The 16,441-nt window shown below is 51.5% G+C and overlaps 9 protein-coding genes across 9 annotated transcripts; 5 read left to right on the top strand and 4 right to left on the bottom strand.

Moving 5' to 3' along the window:
- Nucleotides 1-36: 36 nt before the first annotated feature.
- On the bottom strand, nucleotides 37-1,216 carry APUU_41709S (Gfo/Idh/MocA family protein; the record flags this gene model as incomplete). The annotated part of the gene is made up of 3 exons (XM_041704922.1): nucleotides 37-565; nucleotides 627-1,110; nucleotides 1,168-1,216. 3 exons carry the CDS (start codon nucleotides 1,214-1,216, stop codon nucleotides 37-39), a joined length of 1,062 nt encoding a protein of 353 aa, XP_041557459.1.
- Nucleotides 1,217-2,597: 1,381 nt separating this feature from the next.
- On the top strand, nucleotides 2,598-4,076 carry APUU_41708A (FAD-dependent oxidoreductase; the record flags this gene model as incomplete). Its single annotated transcript, XM_041704921.1, has 2 exons — nucleotides 2,598-3,887; nucleotides 3,939-4,076. The coding sequence occupies 2 exons, from the start codon at nucleotides 2,598-2,600 to the stop codon at nucleotides 4,074-4,076; spliced, it is 1,428 nt and encodes a 475-aa protein (XP_041557458.1).
- Nucleotides 4,077-4,339: 263 nt separating this feature from the next.
- Nucleotides 4,340-5,730, bottom strand: APUU_41707S (uncharacterized protein; the record flags this gene model as incomplete). The annotated part of the gene is made up of 2 exons (XM_041704920.1): nucleotides 4,340-5,350; nucleotides 5,419-5,730. 2 exons carry the CDS (start codon nucleotides 5,728-5,730, stop codon nucleotides 4,340-4,342), a joined length of 1,323 nt encoding a protein of 440 aa, XP_041557457.1.
- Nucleotides 5,731-6,376: 646 nt separating this feature from the next.
- APUU_41706A (uncharacterized protein) lies at nucleotides 6,377-7,150 on the top strand (the record flags this gene model as incomplete). Its single annotated transcript, XM_041704919.1, has 1 exon — nucleotides 6,377-7,150. The coding sequence occupies one exon, from the start codon at nucleotides 6,377-6,379 to the stop codon at nucleotides 7,148-7,150; it is 774 nt and encodes a 257-aa protein (XP_041557456.1).
- Nucleotides 7,151-7,383: 233 nt separating this feature from the next.
- Nucleotides 7,384-7,934, bottom strand: APUU_41705S (uncharacterized protein; the record flags this gene model as incomplete). Its single annotated transcript, XM_041704917.1, has 3 exons — nucleotides 7,384-7,725; nucleotides 7,797-7,808; nucleotides 7,863-7,934. 3 exons carry the CDS (start codon nucleotides 7,932-7,934, stop codon nucleotides 7,384-7,386), a joined length of 426 nt encoding a protein of 141 aa, XP_041557455.1.
- Nucleotides 7,935-8,416: 482 nt separating this feature from the next.
- APUU_41704A (fungal specific transcription factor domain-containing protein) lies at nucleotides 8,417-10,274 on the top strand (the record flags this gene model as incomplete). The annotated part of the gene is made up of 5 exons (XM_041704916.1): nucleotides 8,417-8,737; nucleotides 8,804-9,226; nucleotides 9,286-9,775; nucleotides 9,901-10,008; nucleotides 10,057-10,274. The coding sequence occupies 5 exons, from the start codon at nucleotides 8,417-8,419 to the stop codon at nucleotides 10,272-10,274; spliced, it is 1,560 nt and encodes a 519-aa protein (XP_041557454.1).
- A 431-nt stretch (nucleotides 10,275-10,705) lies between these two features.
- Nucleotides 10,706-12,237, bottom strand: APUU_41703S (uncharacterized protein; the record flags this gene model as incomplete). The annotated part of the gene is made up of 2 exons (XM_041704915.1): nucleotides 10,706-12,127; nucleotides 12,181-12,237. 2 exons carry the CDS (start codon nucleotides 12,235-12,237, stop codon nucleotides 10,706-10,708), a joined length of 1,479 nt encoding a protein of 492 aa, XP_041557453.1.
- A 1,316-nt stretch (nucleotides 12,238-13,553) lies between these two features.
- Nucleotides 13,554-14,574, top strand: APUU_41702A (intradiol ring-cleavage dioxygenase; the record flags this gene model as incomplete). Its single annotated transcript, XM_041704914.1, has 2 exons — nucleotides 13,554-14,181; nucleotides 14,240-14,574. The coding sequence occupies 2 exons, from the start codon at nucleotides 13,554-13,556 to the stop codon at nucleotides 14,572-14,574; spliced, it is 963 nt and encodes a 320-aa protein (XP_041557452.1).
- Nucleotides 14,575-15,346: 772 nt separating this feature from the next.
- Nucleotides 15,347-16,315, top strand: APUU_41701A (uncharacterized protein; the record flags this gene model as incomplete). The annotated part of the gene is made up of 1 exon (XM_041704913.1): nucleotides 15,347-16,315. The coding sequence occupies one exon, from the start codon at nucleotides 15,347-15,349 to the stop codon at nucleotides 16,313-16,315; it is 969 nt and encodes a 322-aa protein (XP_041557451.1).
- Between the last annotated feature and the right edge of the window lie 126 nt (nucleotides 16,316-16,441).

The following is a 16,441-nucleotide window of genomic DNA, read 5'->3' as shown; positions in this document are numbered from 1 at the left end:
TGTCTGCATTGACGGTAGATAACTGTAAACTACAGCCTACGCGGTGTCTGTAGCAACATCCACAGGCAGCCCTTGTGCACCACCAGATCTCAGCATGGCTTCCACGATCCTCACGTCTTCAAGAGCCTCGGAGGGCGACAGCCTCGAATCCATTTCCCCCCTAGAAATACCCTCTGCGAACGCAGCGACCTCTTCCTTCACACCCCACATTAACGGCGCCGGCTCCGATTGCTCTTCCCACTTTCCTTCCAGCTTTTGCCTAGTGATGATCTCCGTCTGGAATGGGCGATATATGACGGAGCCTTTGTCGGTCACGATCTCGAACTCCATCATACGCTTGGCTTCGATTCCGACAGACGATGTGTACGTGCCACTGCGTCCATTGCTGGTTCTTAAGATGGCATGGACAGTGTCGACCGGAGGAAGATGCTCCTGCAAAGACGTGGTGTATGCAGCTACGCAATTTACAGTGTCCCCGACTGCAGCAAGCAAAGTTCGGAGAACTGCAACGAAATGAACGCCGCCGTCCAGCAAATAGCCCCCCTGGTGTTCGGGTTTCTGGCGCCTTGATGGAACTAATAAGCCAAGAAAAAGAACCTCAGAATCCACGGCTGGGGTCACCTTACCAATCTGAATGATAAAAGGGGGTTTCGGCGTCGGTGAACGTATAAGCAGTGACCGAGAGGGTGACCAGGCTTCCGTGCATGTTCTTGAGGATACTCGCGGCCTTATCGACAGATTCCCAGAATCGGAAATTCTCGCCAATGGCCCACTGGAGCTTGCTGGTCTGCCGATGGTGATAGTCGATTAACTCGCGGGCAGTCTTGACGTCTGGAGCAATGGGCTTTTCGCTCAGTACATGCTTTCCCGCGGCCAGTGCTCGCTTGATGAGGTCGGGCGTGGCGGGAATAGCCACAGCGATGACTACGCCAGCAATATCATCACGTCGAAATAGATCATCAAGTGACTGGGATGGCTTAGTCGGCGAGTCAAAGTAACTGTCGACGTCCTCGCCAGCTGCAGCCACTAGGCTCTCTGCTGAGGCCTGGGATCTTGAGTAAACGGCCTTCAATCTCAACAATGGACATGATTTGATGGCCGGCAAATGTTCTGTAGTTGTCAATCAGACTCTTGAGGCACTCTTCATGTATGAGGCACGGTGCGCACCTCTCTTTGCAAAGACACCAGCCCCCAGCAACGCTATTCCAGTGGGCATTGTGGGCAAATCAATATGGAAAGTTGGTTCTTAAAGACTGATCTGTAAATTCAGAGTTTAGTTTTGTTTTTTTTTTTTTGTTTTTCCACGTCAGGGTCACAGGTTGGCGAAGCAGCCCTGGTCTGCTGTGGTATATCCGTACCGAAGGAGTCCTCACCAATCGGGCGTTGTGGGCCAATTCTGAGTAGTCCCGAGATTCCACTGCCGTCCTGAACCCACAAATCCGATTGGCCTGCGGCTGCGTCGCCGGGGAAATTGCGGACCTGTACTGGCTATGTCTTAGCATATAACAGGCCGGACGAGGTCATATTGTATGCCGACGTTCTTCGCCCTCCCACGGGTGTTGGCATATATGCAAATAGGAAGACGGCCTAATGCCGCTAGTGGTTTTTATGGTCGAACGGTATTTCGATAACGGGCAGGGTACCGGCCAATCCTTCCCACTGTTGCAATCCTGATATCTATCATAATCTACGGCAAAACGGCCCACGGCCCCAAGACTGGACTTGGGCAGGAATCGCGGTAACTCTCGATTTTGAGTACTTTGGTTTTGTTGGCATTGTTGTTTCTTCTTTTGTCTGTTGTATGGATGCGTAAGTATACATTGACGCATGATGCGTGGTGTTGGGTTGTTGCTGATTTATATATAATAGGTATCCCGAGCGAGTTGATGCTGCTATTGTACTGATATGCTCTTGCCGTGGATTCATCGGATTTGGTATTTCCTACGGGGCTATTGCATTTGTCAATAAGGCAGGCTATGAAGGGGCTTTCAATATATATGATGGTATTATGGGCGCGCTGATGTTTATCGGCATCTTCGTGTATTTCTTTAGCAGACAAATCCGCAAGCAGACCCAAAGGTTTGCGGTGAGTCGTTGAAGGGTGAAAATTGATGGAGATAGCAGCCTTGAATGTTATTCTACATATATTCAGCAATATTATAAAGCCTGTAGTTTCTCCCAGAGAGTAGTTCTCGGAGACAAGCTACCCCAAATTGATTCCCAGATTAACCCCGGCTAATCTCCGACGGCCTCCTGTTACGACACGAAACCGGGAGTCCACACACACTGGGAGCCCCTGTATCCACTACAGCCAATCGGGTCAAGCGGCCTACGCATCAAATGCGGAGCCTTGTATCCCAGGTATTGCCTACCCGGTACACAACACACAATACACATCTATTATTGGGTTGGAGCCGGCGGTGCCAGGGGTAGGGATGGACTTGTAACCTACATCCCCCGTAATCACCATAGCAGAGAGAGGCCCGTGCTATTAGGTGGGAAATGGTCACGAGAGTGTGCCTTTATGGCCCCCTTCGGCTTCTCTAAAGTCAGCGCAACGCCCGTTCTTCGTCTACTCTTGGCTCTCCAGAAGACAGATGGCTAAGCTCAAAGTGATTATAGTTGGTGGCGGCCTCGCTGGTGCCTGCATGGCTAATGGGCTCGTTAACAAAGCCAACGACTTGTTTGATGTCTCGGTTTTCGAGCGCGACGAGCAAGCTTCAAACCGGGATGGGTACCAGATTCGTCTTGGAGCGCACGCTCTGGTAGGGTTCCGCGCCTGTCTGACGGACAAACAGTACCGTGACTTGATCCTGTGCTTTGGTCGATCTGGTGGCGTTGTATCCTCTGCGCCGGCAATATATGACAAGGACATGCAGCTCTTGCTGGACCTGGGCAAATTCCCAGCCTATACGAAGAGCGCTCCGATTGCGCGTGCTCGACTTCGCAATTTCCTCCAGGCCCCTCTTCGCGAGAGAAACATCATACAATACGGCAAGAAATATGTGCGGTTTGAAGTTGTCGAAGGCCATTCACCAAGTGAAAGCAGGATTAGGGCCCATTTCGAGGATGGATCTAGCGAGCAATGCGACATTCTGCTTTCTGCTGAAGGGAGCAGTAGCCGTGCCAACAAACAGCTTGGCTGTGACAATATCCTTGACGACATCTCGCTCGGGGCTGGGGCATGCCTTGGAAAATGTCATCTCCCATGGAGCGTCCTGCGCACTCTTCCAGGGCCTATGGTCGACAAAGGAACGATGGCCACTACCACCGCGAGTGCGAGACTTTTTGCGGCAGCCTACCTGCCAGACAGCCTAACGAAGTGTCCAATTTATTCTCCCTCAAATGACCTGAGCGGCCTGGAAAAGCCCAGTAACTACGATGAGGAGCAAGCCTTTTTGATGGTCGGGGTTGCCTGGACCGAAGGGCCTTCCTCCATCGAGGCCGCTGGACTCCCGGACAAGAAGGCGTTTCTACGGGAGGTTCTTACACAGGCGAGATACCATCCAGATTTCCTCAGTCTGGTTGACGCGTTGGACGCTGACGCCATTGAAAGCGTCCCATGGCGATACGCTAAAAGCACCCCAGTGGACTGGCGACAGAGACTCCTGTCAGCCAACGTGGCCAACCCTGATCAGAGCATCGCAAACCCCCGAGTGTGGCTTATCGGAGATGCCATACACCCAATGCTCCCTTCAAGGGGAATGGGTGCGAATCAAGCAATCCATGATACGGCTGATGCTCTTGGCCCTCTCCTAGAGCTTGCCAAGCAAAGGAATTTGACAGGCTGTTTGACCGACGATGATGTTCGCGTCCAATTGGATCTGTACGAGAGAGCCATGATACCGAGAGCATTCGCCTGGGTTGAGAAAAGCTCCGCACAAGTGGTACGATCCTGCATCTTGCCTAACAAAGTACAATGCTGACAGCCCGCTCAGTTACCTAACTTGGATAATTTCAAAGGGAGAGCTATAATTACTGGCCTTCGTCTCGTTCTCACCGTTGTTACCAGTGTTATGAGTGTTATGAGGTGGTTTGGGTGGAAGCCAAACGATGATGCCCCTGAGCTTCCATGATAGTAAAGCTTGAGCGACACCTTGGTTCCCAAGTTAAACATATCACAGCTATTGCCAAAGAAGGGAATATCCATATTAAGACTTTGATGTCGCTCTCTATACTTTATAAATGCAAATTGACATAAAGGAGCGTCCCTTCCTTCATTCGATGTACTTGAAACATAGCATATAGAGTAACCCAAACCACACTTAGATCTCTGCCGCATTAGGCGTCATGACTTATGTGCTGCTGGTATGCTCAAGGCACGACCTTGATTTATACATCAGACCCTGGCCACTCTGAATCCTACCTGCGAATACCGCGCCGCTCCGAATGCTACAGCAGAACTAACCATAGTAATGCCACAAAATATTTGAAGTCCAAGGAAGCCTGTGCTACTGTCTTGACCACGGATTAAGGCGCCGCCCAGTGGGGAACCAGTCAAAGCACCGAACGCGTTGGTCAGTTGCGCAATCCCAAGCCGCGTGCCAATTTCCTCATACTCACTGATCTGGGTCACGCATGATGGAAACAGGGTCACATAGCCACCGGACCCGAAGCCGAAAAATACTGCGTATGTTATCACGGCTGCTGTGCTCGTGCTGCCCGGGATCCAAAGGGCCAATGTCATTATTCCTGACATTGCCGTGATGGCGATGATGCAGTTGAACCGTCCAACCCTGTCAGCAGAAACCCCCGACAGCAGCCGTCCGACGAGACTGACTGCATTGATGATCGGTAGGAGGTAAGGGACAACCGCGGGCAATATGCCAGTTGCTTGTGCCTGGATGATGATATAGTTCAAGGGGAGGAACATGCCCCAGAAGTAAAGAAACCCGCCAAGAACAGTCAGGACCATTCTCAACTCCCTCAGAGGTCGGATATAGTCCTTCACAGATATTGGACGCCGAGTAGGTGGCAATCGAGTCTTTACTGTCGCACATGCAAAACCACAAAGAGCCAAGAACATGAATCCAAGCACTCGGAGCGTCCAGGGAAACCCGATCGATTTGAACAGTCGACTCAGCATAATCGGCAAGACGACGCCGGCGAGTGATGATCCGGAGTTCACGATGCCGAACACGGTGCCTCGCCTTTTGTAGAACCATGTGGTGGTGGAGGTCAGGCTAGCATTGAAGACGGCTCCCGAACCAAGGGAGCTTATAATAGCTTGGGAAAGAAAGATTTGATAATATCGCATCGACAGGGAGGTCATCATTAAGCCGAAGCAATAAACGGGAGTTCCAAGGAGAAGTAGCCATCTAGGACCATATGAATCGTACAAACGGCCCCACTGTCCTGGTTTAGTATGTTGATATAATAAATCACATACGCGAGATGATAATGTTTCAGGTGACTCACCAATATCGAGCTGCCAACCTGGAGGAATACCTGAACACTTGTAATCCAACTAGCGCTACTGGCACTGTAGGTTGCCAGTGGCCCGTCTGTGTAGTACTCCAGGAACACGCCTATACAGGTGACGAGACCAAATGTACAAAACAACGCACACCAGGCCCCAAAGACCACGGTCCATGCCTGTAGCCCGCCCTCGGGAAAGTCTGACTGCGTTGGGTCATTTCGCTCTGTCGGGCTCTCTGTAGAGACGCCTGCGTTGGACTTTTCAGGCAGCTGCCGCTCCCCGCGCGAAGGGCTCATATGCGATTCCACCATGTTTGGACCAACTCTGCGATGGATGGTTGTTGTTGCCTGACAGGCTCTTTTGTTCCTTTTCTTTAGAGAAGAGCTGGGGGGCTAGCATCTACCGTACTTTGGCAGCTAGAATAACCATAATAAACCGCATAGCCCGGCGATTCCGATTGGCCGCAATTGATCGGGATGAGGACGTCGGAATAAGGAAGACAAAGTGTGGAGACGAAAAGGAGTTGCCGGCGGGGAATAGGAGCCGGGTAAATACAGTGCGATCACTGCCAACATTTGGATGCTCTTCTGGCAGCAGCTCTATCACTCTTTGAATTGGGTTTCCGTCCTCGAGGTTGCACACTTTGCCACCCATAAGTTGATAAGTCCGTGTCGTGCACGCAGTGGACCCGATACTAAGAGTCGGTATACAATGGAGGAAACTACCGTTGAATGGTTTGGTCAGTTGAGGTTGCTGGTATCTGCCCTCCATCGGCTGACTTGGAAAAGGGGCGACGACCTTTCGTCTCCGGGCTAGGGGAGTCACGATATTCCTAGATACCTGGCTAGATAGGCCTTCAGTGCTGCCAGTATACCTGGACGTCGAGGAGGTGGCAGATGTGGATTATATATTTATATCTCACGCACATTTCGATCAGTACGTCTGCACAACCAACCTATGCAGAGCCAAATCTGCCATACCCTAACCATACCAAGCCTTCCTGGAGCAGATCGCATCGCAATCAATACCGGTGCAACGGTAATAGCCAACGGCGAAGCAATCAACTGCCTCAGACAGGCAGGCGTTCCCGAAGACCAGCTGCTTCCCGTCTCCGGTGGTGAGCGGATTCCGCTTTTCACGCGTCAAGTCCGAAACGAAGCCAAGGCAAACGCAGCTCTAAGGGCACCGGGTGTTCCTGGGGCCCCTACCTTTCCTATTCATTCCCTCGCTGCGCTGTCCGTCGAAGTCTGGCCTTCGCTACACTGTCTGATGCCGCAGGATCACCCAGAGGTTATTGATACGGGAACCGTCTACACCGGTGCAGCAACCCCCTTTACCTGCACTTTGGATATCACACTCGGTATGAAGCATGGGCTTTTACGGCTAGATGAGCTTGTTCCAGTCGAAAAGCAATCTGAAGGCCAACGCTCCTTTATCGAGTACGTCAAAGATCGCAAACGCAATGTATTCTCGCATTGTGATGGAGGACAGTTAATGTTCAACTTTCTCATTGGTGACAAGGCATTGCTTTGGAGTGCGCATCTTGGAGGTTATGAGAGTATCCTGAAAGACCTGAAGCCCAAGCCAGAAGTGGCCATTCTAGGCATTGCCGGTCGAGCAAATCTGAATGGGAAACCATTTGATGGGTCCGCGGCCGAGTTCGCAGTGAAGGAGATACAGTGGCTTGAGAGCCCGTCTCAAGTGATATGGTGCCTACATGATGAAAGGTAACATGGAATTCGGTATATGTACAAGGAGAACCGCTGTGCTAATTCTATTTAGCTGTATTCCACCGTATAGAATCGACACCTCGGCCGCTACCGCAGCTGTCCTGAAAGAGACCCAGTCCAGAGTTTTACATTTGAATCATGCTGAGCTTATAACGTTGCCCTTTTAGGATGTTCTGCAAATAAGCAAGAAAAGAAGTCAAATTCTAGTCCTGTGCAGTCACTTGGATATCCAATCTAACCTTGAACGGTGCGGACGATAAGGCTTTCCTCGGCACCGCTCCGTGGGCAAATCTTGACATGGATGGCCATGCATACATGCACTGCTATGATTATTCCAACCAGGCCGACGGCACACAGGATCATGATTGTCTTTCTACGACCAAGGCTGCTGGTTAGATAGCTCGCAACGAAGCAGCCCACGATCCAGCCGGCAATGGGAGTCCCGCTGGCGGTGGAGAGCCAGCTCGAGGGCAGCCTCTTGGGCTGATCAGGGCCGTCGACATATCGACCAAAGTCGGCGTTAAACTCCTTGGATGCAATCGCCCCCGACCACCAGTTGTTGTCGTAACCAAAGTTCTGGATGGGGAGAGCCAGGTCAGCAATTGCCAGGAACTCCACAAGATGTTGGCCTAGGGTTGAAGCTGTACCATGGCCCCGATCTGAAGGTATTTGTCAGTTCTATTGACTTGGTGAGGTTAGGAGATGTTACTTACTGACGCGAGAATGAAGATTCGCAGCAGTCGTGGGGTCAGATGCCCCAGCTTGGTCGGTGTTGGCACGGCCATGGCGATGTCTCTGGTCAGCGTATCCCAGATGGAGCTAGGACTGTGCAGAATCGAGGCATCTTATGGACTTGAGTGCCATCCATCCATCCAATGAAGGTCCTGATCGGCCATATCGCCCCGCGGCCAACTCTGCCAGCATCGATTGGCCCCTGCTTACTCCAAGATGTGCGGGGATGGACCGCCATGCCGTATAACAGGCACCGTCCCCCCGCGGCCATCTCTTCCCCGTACCTCGCCTTTCTATCATGGAGGATACGCGGGAGCCTCAGCCTTTAGATGCGGGGACGGGCGTGTCAAGGCCATATCGTTCCAAAAAGCAACGCCCGTGAGTTTCCGTGTCCCCCGCCACCACCCCGTAGGCCCAGTTCTGACCTCCACCAAGGTGCGATGCGTGCCGACGCCGACGAATTGGTTGCTTTGTAGCCTCCGGGCAGCAGACCTGCAACTTGTGTATCCACAGGGGAACCTTTTGCACGTTTGATATGGCCGCGCCGGTCAAGCGAGGTCGGAAAGCTAGGATCGGGCCAGCGCAGTCCCCCAAGCAGTGGCCAGCAGGGCCACTCAGGTCAGGGCTGGCGAGGAATGCTGCGAATGAAAGTTCTCACCCAGGCCGTGCTCTCCCCGGTGGCAGCAGCGGGAGCACCGTGGAGCGAGATCGCACGATGCTCTACGTAGGGACCAGCAGCGACCAGGATGTCTACCTGCTTCGCCACTTGCCCTTTGATCACAGAAATCGATTCGGGCACGCAAATTGGAGGGTCTGTAAGGTCCTCGCCCATGAGCTCACCCCTGCTTATTTCACGGTACGCAATACTGCTCTGCTCTTGTCACGCTGGAGCTGGACGCTGATGGCCCCCCCTTCTATTCAGTCGTATCCAAACGAACTGCTCGACGCCGCGACCGGGATTTACAATGTCGAAAGGGTTAGTATGGTTGTCAGCCCGTACGAGAAGCCGCTCCTTGACCTTTACTACACGTATGTTCACCCTAGTCTCCCAATTATGGATTCTCGCGAACGGCTCGAGGCTGCTATCGCTGCAGGTTCTGTCCCAGCCTCGCTACTAGGAGCCATCTACTGCTCGGCTCTGCCTTACTGGGGATCCTCGCCCAGATTGGTGGGACTGACACCGTTCGATGACGGATGGCTACGCGAGGATATTTTCAAGTCCGTTCTTCAAGAAGCAAAAACACCGTCTCTGGCAACAATCCAGGCCATGCTGCTATACATGCAGCTGCCACCACAGCATGTGCGCGAACCCAACCACCCTGGATTCTGGCCCTTGACAAACCAAGTACGTTCTAGCCAAATCGATTATCTCTCCTGAAAGAAACCTCCCTGATCACAGCGTAGCTTGTTGGCCTGGCGCAGGAAACGGGACTCCATATCGAGCCCACCAGCTGGAACATCACGCCTTATGAGAAGCACCTTCGGCGCGTGCTCTGGTGGGCAGTTTACATGCACGATAAGTGGTATTTCCAACTGTACGGCAGATCATCAATGTACTCACGTATTGGCAGGCTTTCCCATTGGCTCGGTAGGCCAAGCCACATCGATGACAAGCAGTTCAGCACTTCCCAGTTGACCGTGGATGACTTCACATTCATATCAGAGCATCCTCTGGACGTCCGTTCATGGGAGTCCATGTCGGCCTTCGTCATGCTTTCGAGACTAACGACTGTGCTTTCGAGCGTCCTCGATCATTTCTACACCGTCAACCGGAGCTCTTCCTTCATGACTCCCGAGGAAGCTCTCTTCAAGGCTGACCATTGTCAGGCTCAATTGAAAGATGTACTGGAACAGCAAGGCGGCATTCTGCTTCATCCTAGAAGGGGAATCAATAGTACGTACTCCAGAAAGACTGCTCTGCCATGTCCATGCTAGGCTAACTGATAGACTATGTCTTTGTGTTTGCTTATTACGGCATTGCGGTCTCCATACAGCGAGCCCTCTTTGCCTGTGTTGGAGGCACATCGTACTACGACATAGAGAGAGAGATGCTCCTCATTCACGACCTCTTTGGCATCTTTGAGGATTTACTCCGCCAAGACAATCTTGTTGGCGTTTGGCTCAGCTGTACGTCGTGGCCCTGGAAATTTTCTATTTTCACTGACATTGGCATAGATTGCAAGTCCAATATTGCCATCATAGGGAGCTTCATGGTAACAGCGCTGCTGGCGAGCACGGGTGATGATGTCTATCAACTCCGACAGGGTGCTTTGGAGGAGTTTCGGCGTCTATTGAAGCGATCAGAGGGACGCTTTGACTTTGCGGCCCTGCCTTTGCTCAGGCTGAACCTCCTGGTAGAGCGGTTTTCTGATAGTAGAGCTTCTCCCGAGTAGAGTCCAGGGAAATATGTGCCTGCCTGGCAATATGTTGGCGAAACATATGGATCAGCGGTTACAGTTACAGTTCAGTTCAGGATATTCTCAACTTTGAGTATACAGCTTCCCATGATACAGAAGTTGATCACGACATCTACTTGATCTTGATGTGCTGTCCTGTGAGCAGACCCAAATATATCATCTTACTATTGTTTTGCTAGTGATCCGTGCTACTTAAAGGCGCTGCCATACTTTACTCGATCATGCGTATTCCGGGATTCCGAATCTTGCTTTTTTGCCCATGCCTCCTCGAATGAGGCCAATCTCCCGCATTTGGCGTAGTTTCACGGTATAATACTGTTGACAACGAATGGCCCTTGACATATCATCTCAACAGACTGCCAGCGTTCCCGTTGTGAATCTACCCCAGTTGGGTCTATTCGAAGCTTTCACATCAAGGCTACTCGCCGATCATGGGTAGTATCAGCCCCTAGGAGCCCCATTGAGCCTGCGATTCGGTCCAGCCATGTAAACGGGGGCGGGCCATCGTTCGCTGCACGCCCGCCGAGCTCATAGCTGAACGGAAATTTCAATACCGTGCAGCCAGAATCCGGAGTGCTGGCACTTTCTGGAGTTGATAGGTATGGTGGGGATCCAGGGCTAGAGGATGGGGTTTCTTCTTTGGTGTTTGCAGTTAGCCAAGTAAACAGTTGTTGCAGTATATCAGTCGCATCATCGGCAGCCTTGAGCAGAAGTGACGGACTGGTTTCTGGGAAAGCACTTGGCTCTGGCCCGACAAAGCAGTGGAATATAATTCCGTCCTTTCGTTGGTTGTAGGACGCGAGAAGAGATCGTAAATAGTTGCTCAATATTCGGAGCTGCTCGCAGCTTGTCCCAACTCGCTGTGCCAGGATTTCCGCCTCTGGAAGTGCCAGAGAAGTGATATTGCGGGCCTCTTTTATATAGCCTGGACATTTGACAAGTTCCATGAAGATCGTCTCGTAGACAGTGATATATATCGCCCATTCGCTTTTTTTCTGGGAATCTTGTGACCGGAGCATGCTTGCAAGCGTCTGCCAATGGTCTTCACTCAAAAAGCATTCCTCACCCTCGTAGAGTGCCATGGCGATGAGAAATGGTCTGTATGCAAAGTGGCAGATGCGCCCAACTCCCGACAGATAGAAGTGCATCGGACGGTTCATCATCAGCCGCTTTATCGCCCGCGAGTGGTAGATCCAAGCCTCTCGAGTAGTCTGTGTGTTCATTTCATAGAAAGCAAGGAGAATTACTGCGAGCAGCAGACTATCAGACGCCGCCTCGTCCGAGTCCAGGGCTTGTCTGACCGCGCCCAAGGCCCGTGAGTACTTCTGCCGGCTGACTTGACGAAGCCTGGCGTCTCCAGTAAGATGGGCCAGATATTCACATGAAATGGATGAGACACACGCATCATAATACTGCTTCGAACCAAAATGCCTCACCACCCAGTCTGGGAACGTGAAGCCGTTCCCAAAGCGGAATTTGTTGTGGAAGAACATCGTGGGGAAGGCAGCGCAGATGAAGTCCTTGAACACCTGCGGCTGCTGGTTAATGAAAGACTGGTGGATCAGAGCTGGATGAACACGCTCATCTATCGAGGCTTTGGCGACTTTGAAGAGTTTGGCCAAACGACGCTGCTGCTGGGGGTCACTCTTGTTGGCATCGGCAGCTCTGGTCTTGCCCTGGATCCGACCACCACTGGGCGCCGAACCCTGCGTTTGATAGCATTTCTGGAGCCGTGGACCCTCGTCATGGAATTGCAGGGGACGCTTGTATCCAGGGCAGGAAACGCCGTATTTGCTACACTGCATGCATTGTGGACGGGTCTGGTCGCACTACGCGGCGTCAATTTGAATAAATATGAACAGACGATCAAAGAGCAACTCACTCCGATCCGTCGCTCTCTGCACAGAAGACACGCCTTACTGCGAGGAACGCCGACCATTGTATTTGGTTTTGATAGACTTGCCGGTGGCTGTCATGGCAAGTCTGCGGGTGAGGCTGAATCCAGACTTCTCAATCTCGCCCCTGTCTGGAGATCGCAATACCGCTTACTTCATGTGACAGATGGAGACGATTTTTCAATAAAAAAGACAAAAGAAAAACCCCCATTGGCCAGCCAGACGAGGAATTGGAGAGGCGGTTGGGCCCCTCGTATTCAGCCGCCACGAGGATTCTGACAGGCCGAATCTGCAGGTCACCGACTCACCATAGCCGACACTGCCATTCTGTCCATTTGCTATAAAAGTATTCGAGTAATATATCCATCTCCAACACCGACTATCAGGATGAAGAGTGGTAACAGGGCCGTGGCAGGTCAAGCATGGCGCGACCACAACGCACAGACCAAATGCGGCCTGGTGTGTCGAGCTCCATAAATATTGGAAGACGAAGTCGTCCTCGGCTTGCGATGGCGAGTATTTTAACTTGAGAAATTGTCGTAAGACCCTAACCTGGCCTAAGTGGCATTGCTGTCGCTCGTTTATTCTTCACTTTAACAGACTAGGGCTGCGTGCTCGGTCTTAAAGGTGAGTATGCCCTCATCCCACTGGAATTATTTTTACTGAATCTTCACCAGCAGGATTTATCAACTTCATATTACGCCAGGCATCTACAATAATGAGTTTTAGCCGGTTGTGGCCGCTTCCTCATTATCCTGCCGGGATGTCGAGTTCGCAATCACCACCGTAGATCAACGGTGCCTGACACTTGCGAAGATACCCTCTCAGTTGCGGAAAGAGGCTAGTTAATTAGTTAACTAACTTTCTTCTGCTGATTCAGCGGAATTGGGTTCTCGCGAGACTAAAGTGGATTGCAGTCTGATCTGCAGGCACCTATATCAAACTGCCTCCACACATCAACGTCAGCCATCTCGGCCTCGCCCCGGCCCAATTGTCTCTGCTTGATTCGCAAGTCTGGCCCGTTCGGATACTTGTCCCAACAATATCGGCTTTTCTTCAGGTTTGGCAGTTGGATATCGGCACGCGCAATGCCCTAGCGCTGTGGGTCTGTCTTCCGCGCCAGACTCGTTGCAGCTCCAAAACAGCACTATATCAACGTGTGGAGTTCAAACAAAAAAATATTCCATGGACAGGAGTATGGAAGGGGGGTGACGAGTACAATGGCATCTTTTAGTACTGAACGGAATTGTGGTCGGAATTGTGTCTCGGAGCAATGTGTATATATATGTTGTCCTCACCCTCGACAATGCAAGCTTGATTCTCACAGAAAGCGCATTACTGTTTGTCCTGTCACTTCACGATGTATCTTTCGAAAGTTTTCATAGCTGCCATGGCGGGCATCACGGCATTGGCCCATCCAGGCCCCCACGCGCCCATTTCCCACGCACAACTTGCACGCCGTGATCAAATGGCCAAGCGTTGCGGGGCCCATGTCGCAAGTTTTAACCAGCGTCGAATGGCGAAACGAGGAATGGCCAAACGCTGGGAGGGCTCGGGCCACAATACAACATTTGAGATCACCACAGAAGCGCCGTACTACGACAAGATCCAGAACGACACCTGCGTACTGACCCCTGAAGTCACGGAGGGACCCTACGTGTGGCCGCGCTCGCAAACCCTCCGCCAGGACATGACTGAGGGCCAACCGGGGGTTCCGCTATGGCTGGACGTCGGTGTTCTAGACATGGAGACCTGCGAGCCTCTTCCCAATGTGCTGCTCGACTTCTGGCACTGCAACGCCACTGGCTCGTATTCCTCGTTCACTGGGCTCTCGCCGAACACGCCATTTGCCGACCTCCTGTCCGAGATGAATGTCACTACCGAGGAAATGGGCAGCGCGGATCTCCACACCGACAACACCACCTGGCTGAGAGGCATGTGGCCAACTAATGAGAATGGACTGATGGAGATGAAGACAATCGTCCCCGGTAAGTGACACACAGCGCGTGCTTTCCCAAGCAAGTGCACTAATTATTCCATCTTCAGGCTTCTACGTCGAACGTGCAATTCACATCCATGTGCAGGCCCATACCGACTGGTCTGTACGCGAGAACGGCACTTTGGTCGCGGGCAACACCGTCAGCACCGGCCAACTATACCTTGAAGAGCAAATATCGCAAGAGATCATGAGCCTCGAGCCCTACGCATCTCACACCCAGATCGAGAGGACCACAAATGATGTTGACTCAGTCTTCGAGGGGGACACCAAGGGGGGGTACAATCCCGTCATCTCAGTTATACCTGCCGATGGAAAGGACGTCAGAAATGGCTTGATTGGGTATATAACTATCGGCATTGAAACAACTGCGGTTGAAAACTGAACAGAACTTCTTATGGGGGAGGGGAGAAATTGATTGAAAGGGGAATGCGGATGGACAACTGGCGGTGCCATCTCAATTCAGTGTAGAATATATGACTATCACCAATACAAGACTGTTCATATTTCCTATATCCACTCCTCAATGGCAGTCGAAGCCCATAATTATGTAATTCACCTCTCATGGCGGGCCAGTCCAGTCGTCGTCGAACCCGTCCTATATCCAGAATTGAGTCTGCCCGGGATGTTTTCTATATGCTTACATCGCCCTCGAGTGCTAAATATTGTCTTTGTACAGACAGGTATTCAACAATGAAAAGTGGCTTGAACAAAAAGTGCTATATCCAGGAGGTGTAGTTGAATTTACTGCTGTTCCTTTCACGACAGAGTACTTGCAACAATAAAGGGAAACTCCACCCTGGTAACAAAGATATTCAAGAAGGAGTGATACCTGGAGCCTAATACTGACCATTGCAGTGAGTCACGGACTGTGGCTGGGGCTTATTGTGAATGTATGCTTACATTGGCCCCTTTGCTCTTTTAGGCATCAAAGGAGAAAGTGACAGTATACAAAGGCCCCTCTCAACCCATATTGCACTGTTATTGTCAATAAAGACTGGTATCACAAAGGAGCTGGAAATAGACATATCGTATTAAGGCCTGACTATGTTCTCACTATCCCCAAACACGATACCTATTTTCACCGACTCAGACCCCTTTTCTTGAGAACTCCAGTAAAAGTCAGACATTTCAGTCTCAATTCAGCTCCTTTCGCCATGGCCAAGATCAAGACCCGCTCAACAGAGTCTCGAAGGCAAAAGCCTCTGGTTGTGACTCCCCGCGACAAGACACATACGCATACAGTGATTCTGCTCCACGACGCCGGTGCCAAAGGCCGTGACGCTGGCAGAAAGTTCCTCAAAGCAACGAACATTCAATCCCACTTTCCCACCGTTCGATTCGTTTTCCCCTGTGCTTTTAAGGCACCACCGGCGGTAAAGAATGGACCTTCGGGCGCCACACAATGGTTTAACAATCCCTCCTGGCCGAGCCCACGGTGGGCCGGTGACACGGCAACACTCCCAGAAACCGCAGTTTTCCTTCAGCGTTTGATTCACAGCGAGGCAAGGTTGCTACGAGACAATGGAGACTATGGCCTGCACGCTGCTTACGGCCGTGTTGTCGTCGGAGGCCTGAGTCATGGTGGCGCAGCGGCTCTGTTATACCTTTTGGGTAGCCATCGCCCACTGGGTGGATTCCTTGGAATCGGTGCCCTCTTGCCCTGGAAGTATCAGCTCGAACTTCTTCTCGAAATGTATGAAGATGGCTTCGGCCGGCGAAAAGCCATAGTGGGAACCAACTACGTTAGGGATCTGCTGCAGTTCGAGCGCTTGGCCGTTGGTAACGAGGGGTATCGATCCTGCGAGAGCCTCAAAGACGCAGAGAAGGATAACCGAGAATCGCGCATGCCAGCATGGCAGTATCCTCTGATACATCTCAATACTCCAGCTTTCCTGGGCCATGGATCGCAGCCTGAGAAGGAGAATAGTATGGGCCGGTGTCTCAGCGGTATATTTGGGATGGACGTTATCGACATAGACTGTACAGAGCACGGCAAGGAATGGTATTCTGTCCCAGAGGCGTTCGAACATGTGCTCAGCTTTCTTGAACAGAGGGTCGGTATACACAGAGCGTCGATGGATGAGACATCTTCAACGTCTAAAACAGAAAGAAAAGTAATCTAATTCAGCGTCTTCTATTGCAATAACACCAACTGGTATAGCTGCGAATAATATAAACCGCGTTGAGGTAGTAGTGAGGGATGATCTTTATATAAGAAAGTGCAGCTCTTGCTATGCCTTCGAATACTG

Source organism: Aspergillus puulaauensis, chromosome 4, assembly GCF_016861865.1.
Source record: "Aspergillus puulaauensis MK2 DNA, chromosome 4, nearly complete sequence".
Lineage (NCBI taxonomy): Eukaryota > Fungi > Ascomycota > Eurotiomycetes > Eurotiales > Aspergillaceae > Aspergillus > Aspergillus puulaauensis.
The sequence above is the reverse complement of the archived record's forward strand: the minus strand, read 5'-3'. Positions and strand labels throughout refer to the sequence as shown.